This window comes from Pinus tabuliformis, chromosome 6 (genome assembly GCF_031772625.1).
Source record: "Pinus tabuliformis cultivar Carrire ecotype Pingquan chromosome 6, CPIR1, whole genome shotgun sequence".
NCBI lineage: Eukaryota > Viridiplantae > Streptophyta > Pinopsida > Pinales > Pinaceae > Pinus > Pinus tabuliformis.
In genome coordinates this window covers 1546764746-1546769759 of record NC_142292.1, presented here as the reverse complement: position 1 = coordinate 1546769759, position 5014 = coordinate 1546764746, and the positions used below count along the sequence as shown (strand labels likewise).

Here is a 5014-nt window from a genome sequence, read left to right as displayed (position 1 = left end):
TCTCCATGGCGGTCTCGAATCTTCACCCTATGAAGTCGGCAGAAATATCTGCAAATTTGTTACAGACACTCTTCTCTACGCCATTTTCTCGGACTTCGCATTACCAGACTCTTCTCTACGCCATTTTCCCAGACTTCGCATTACCAGACTCGATGTCAGCCGAAGAAACCGAGTCCCGATTGAAAGAACTCTAGGTACAATGTCTAGACACAATTTCAGATTTCGATAAGGATTATATATGGCAACACTAATCATTCAACCCCTGTAACCTCATCATGTCCCTGTACTCTCAATTCCAATCTCCGGGACTCGAACCCGCGGGCTTCCGTTCCATTTGCCGGTGAAACCCTCAGTATGGGACTCCTTGCGGGCTCTCACCGGTGGTTTTGTGCAAACCAGAGCTAGCGATGTTGTTCAGAACGCTATAAACAGTCGTATTAAAGGTCATCCCGATAAAGCTAGGGTTAACATGCATAGGGTCAGGGTTCGAGTTTCTCTGAGCATGGCTCAGGTTTTGAAGCACGATGAGCACTTGATTTCTAAGGCGGTGGAGGCCTTTTATGAAAGCAAATAAATATATGGAAGCAAACATGAATATCCCTCACGGCAATGAAGGGAAAGGCCTTCCCGTCTGCGTGACAGGAGCAGGGGGTTACATCGGATCATGGCTCGTAAAGACTCTGCTGGAGAATGGGTACACAGTGCATGCCACTCTCAGAGATCCACACAACCCATCAAAGAACTCATCCCTTCTCTCACTCTCAGGGGCCCAAGAGAGGCTTCGTCTTTTCAGAGCAGATCTCTGCGAGGAAGGGAGCTTTGACTATGCCATCCATGGCTGCCGCGGCGTCTTTCATGTTGCAACTCCTACAGATTTTGGTTCCCAAGATCCAGAGGTAAGTGAAACAGTAAAGAAGTAAGTTACCGATGTTTTTGGGACAACGATATGATATTAATCGAATTGTTTTGTACAGAGAGAGGTGATTGAAACTGCCGTGAGAGGAACTCTGAATGTTCTCAAGTCCTGCCTAGCAACCAAAAGTGTAAGGCGTGTGGTTTACACATCATCTGCCAGTGCTGCTTCTTTTCCAGAGAAACCAGTGGAAATCATCGATGAATCATGCTGGAGCTTAGTAGATCTCATCAGACAAAATAAACCCCCTGGTTGGGTAAGTTTATTGCACGAATTTCTGGTTTAAATTGAACATTGTAGGAAGTTTTACGGTTTTCATTGATTGAATGCATGCAGATGTATTATGTGTCAAAAACCCTGGCAGACCAAGCTGCCCTGCAATTTGCTAAAGAAAACAAAATGGAAGTTGTCAGTATCGTCCCAGTCACAGTAGTGGGTCCTTGGCTAACAACGACAATTCCCTCCAGCGTCGATGTAACCATGTCCCTCATCACAGGTTTCACAAACTCGAGCCTGATTTTTTTGTTTTGTTTTTCTCTTTTTGGGTTTGTTTTTAGTAATTGATGTCTCTGTGAGGATGGCCATGTATGCTCAGTTCGTGCAGCAAGCCTTTCAGGCACCGCGTTGCTATCCAATACCGCCTCTGTCGTCTCCAAATTACAAGGAGGCGGAACTGGGTATGAAGATAAGTTGTGGATTTGAGATGATGTATCAGCAGAGATCGCATTATCAGTAAGAGATGGAGAATGCAGAACTCAGACTAAGTGGCTCAGGGGTTGCTAAAGTCCAAAGCTCGGCACTGAAAGCAGCGAGGAGTAGAGATATTGGATGGGAGGCATTCAAGAGAAGCTTTGAGAACAGGGGTTATTTCAGGGGTCTTCTTGAAGGTTCGAAGGAGCATAAGAAGCTTATGGATGAAGCATTGGACTATTACAGAAATACCACACTCTTCTCCAGAGTCAGGTAAGCTTAATTTTTTTTTCACAGATCATCCATCTGATGCACTACCTCCTCAATTTAAGTACACATTATTAGCAGTGAGAAACGTCATAAAATCAAATAATTTCTTTTATTTATTCTATATCTGGCAACTTATTTTTTTTACATGGATGGTAAACCTGGAAAGGATATCTACCCACCCTCATACATTTGAGCGAAGAACTGGTACCTTGCCAGCACGATACCATAATCTGCCGGTAGGTTAAAGAAATTCCTTTATTTATTCGTAAATGGGAATATATTATCTTTACCTGGATGGTAAACCTTGTAAGAAGCTCTACCCACCCTCACACATTTGAGCGAAGAACTCGTAACTTGCCAGGACCATACCATAATCCGCATACCTCAATAATATTCAATATAGTCAAGAGCCACACCTGGCAAATCTCATTCAAGGGAGGAGCATGCCTGTTAGGATTAGAAACCGTGTGTGCCCAGATAGTGCACACATGTATATATTAAACACGCCTCGAAGTTCTATCGATAAAAAAATATACAGTACAATGAACATATTACGCAAAAAAGGTAGATAGCAGAAAGGATTTTCCCATAGAAACATATAAAGGGCAGGTAACGTACAAAACACAGCTGTACAGAGTCCAGACACAATCAAATTGCACCCCTTAATGAAGACACATGCCTTCATGCAAGAGTGCAGCATGTGCCTGGTAGTGAAACAGAAATCAAACTATTCCTTTGCAACTTTTCAGGCATCATGCGAAGGAGTGACATATGTCTGGTCAGGAAGCACAACTAACCTATTAACTATTACCTATAAAATGTTGAAGGGGTGTGAGGGGAAACACCACATCCCCACAGGATATGCAGATTTGAGACAACTCAAGTCCATCAGACCCCAGCCAGCAAGAGCACCCTTGATGGGACACAACAAGTCAGCAATGGCATGGGAGTGGCAGAAAAGGTTTATTTTCCTATGCCTTACAAACAACATCACATGCACCAGTAGGCAAATTGAAACTGAGAAATGCTTCAGCAGTAAAGAAACTGTGCTGTGGCTGGAAATAAAGGGCAATATGGCTTTTTCCCAAAGCAAACTGATATCAGCTCTGCCATATGAGGATAGGACAGATAAGGTCAAATTAAAATGATTATAAAATGCAAACCAATCCTCCAAGGCCTACTAATTTGCACATACCAATTCGAAATCATAGGTCAACCTTACCAAATTCATCATATTACTGTCCAGTAAGTAGTTGACTACGTCATAATTTTATGTTCATTGAAAGAGAAGGCTTAATGACATACGCATTTGTGTGTTGATATCTGGGTGTAAGTAATGCATTAGCATATGTGTTACCATTTAACTTAATATCTGTAGTAACCATTCAATTGGTTTTATTTACAATTCTTGCAGGCTTGAAAGAAAAATATGACAAAGCAATGAGGAGAAATGATGTGAAGGCCATTGTTGTCACTGGTATGCAACTTTGCAGAAGGGATGGAAACTGTACTAAATGTTCAATGGTGTTATAAATCTTTATATATATTCATATATATAGAGAGAGATGTAAATGCTTCTGTTCAAAAATCGAGATGATTTCATGTCTATGTCTCTATTTTGGCATTTTAGGTAATGGAAGCATATTCTCAGGTGGTTTTGACATCAACGTTCTCCAGGAAGTACAACAGACTGGTATGCCAAACTAAGTTTTCATACAAAATTCAAATTCTGTTGCAGATTGTTTCAAAGGTTTCCATGTTTGCTCATATTCAATTCTCTGTAACTGTGTATCTAGCAGGGAACTTGTCACATTTGGGTAGAGTTTCTGTTGATCTTATGATCAATACTATTGAAGGTAGGTGTTTGTTATATATATTGCTTTTTTTTTGTTTTCACTAAAGTTGCAAGTTGTTGGTGATATGTAAGGCTGAAGTGGGGGTACTGTATCTCGGGAATGTTAGCTATTATCAAATCCACAAATAATGTATAAGATAGAGGAATGTTGCTTTTACTTCAATCGATTTGCCAAGTAGTGAACTGCAAATTATAAAATCAACTTGATCATAAAAACAGAAACAGAAAATCATTCTGTAAATTTGAAACCAGAGTTATTAAACACTTTGATTATGAGAAAAGGCTGTTCCAGTGTAAATAGATATAAGTAAAGATAGATATTTATGACATTGCATGCATAGGATCAAACCTACTCTTCATATTTTGTTATTTACGTACCAGTGTATGTAATTATTTAGGTTTCTATTCAACTGAAAAGATGTTCGACTGTGTTTTCTGATCTATATAAAATTTCCTTAATTTAATGAAAGATAAAAAGCTTGGATGATATAACAGACTGAATGAAAATGCCACATTTCTTTTAACTATTGAAATACAACATAATGCGCTGTTGTTGTGGCCTGTCACTCCAGAATGTAGGTCTAAATATGTTAATGATAAATATGCAATTCAATGCCAAAATACCTTAACCTGTTAGTGAATCCTGATTCTTGGTGTATACACGGTGGATGATGAACAATAGAGAGTCTATTCTCGCTGTGTGTTTGGAAATAGAACCATGAGAGAAACAGCATAGTCACTGCATTGGTGGTTTGAGGAATAGATTAAATTAATACATTATATAGTTTATTTCAGTATAGGTAAAGAAGCATCTGAGACAATAAAGCTTATGTAGTCACCAGTGCCACTGATACTAGGAACAAAATTGGTCCAAAAACCATGGACGGGAACAATACAAAGAAACACAGGCATGGCATTTGTGCTTAACAAATCAGATTAAATTATTACATTGTATTGTTTATTTCAATATCGGTAAAAGAGGAATCCGAGACACAGTACACCCCTTGTAGCCACAGCTGATACTATGAACAAAATTGGTCCGAAAACCTTGTACAGATTATTTGATCTTTGAAGTGATTGCACAGATATGCTAGAACTACTAAACACACTGAAGCATAATGCTTATCACGTTAGTAAAAAATGTGTTAACTACTGAATTAGCTACCCATCCAATCATATCAGGTATAATATTTTGGCAAAATATATGATATGAAAGGGAAACGAATCAGGGAAAATATAGAGGGGAGAGGAGAATTTTATGCTATAAATTCTCTAGTGATGGATTG

At 39.3% G+C, this 5014-nt stretch overlaps 1 protein-coding gene and 1 pseudogene across 2 annotated transcripts; both read left to right on the top strand.

Moving 5' to 3' along the window:
• The first annotated feature begins 295 nt into the window (after window positions 1–295).
• On the top strand, window positions 296–1477 carry LOC149264627 (putative anthocyanidin reductase pseudogene; annotated as a pseudogene). Its single transcript, XR_016250123.1, has 3 exons — window positions 296–896; window positions 975–1169; window positions 1250–1477. The product of XR_016250123.1 is annotated as a putative anthocyanidin reductase pseudogene (transcript).
• Window positions 1478–1498: 21 nt separating this feature from the next.
• Window positions 1499–4167, top strand: LOC149264626 (peroxisomal fatty acid beta-oxidation multifunctional protein AIM1-like). Its single transcript, XM_089400027.1, has 5 exons — window positions 1499–1876; window positions 3288–3350; window positions 3504–3566; window positions 3673–3729; window positions 4127–4167. The coding sequence occupies exons 1-5, from the start codon at window positions 1828–1830 to the stop codon at window positions 4165–4167; spliced, it is 273 nt and encodes a 90-aa protein (XP_089256153.1). The 5' UTR covers window positions 1499–1827.
• Window positions 4168–5014: the final 847 nt, after the last annotated feature.

Coding starts and splice junctions, on each gene's coding strand:
- LOC149264626 (XM_089400027.1), top strand. CDS start 1,828: ATGAAGCATTGGACTATTACAGAAATACCACACTCTTCTCCAGAGTCA. Junction 1,877..3,287: donor ACACTCTTCTCCAGAGTCAG/GTAAGCTTAATT, acceptor CAATTCTTGCAG/GCTTGAAAGAAAAATATGAC. Junction 3,351..3,503: donor GAAGGCCATTGTTGTCACTG/GTATGCAACTTT, acceptor TTGGCATTTTAG/GTAATGGAAGCATATTCTCA.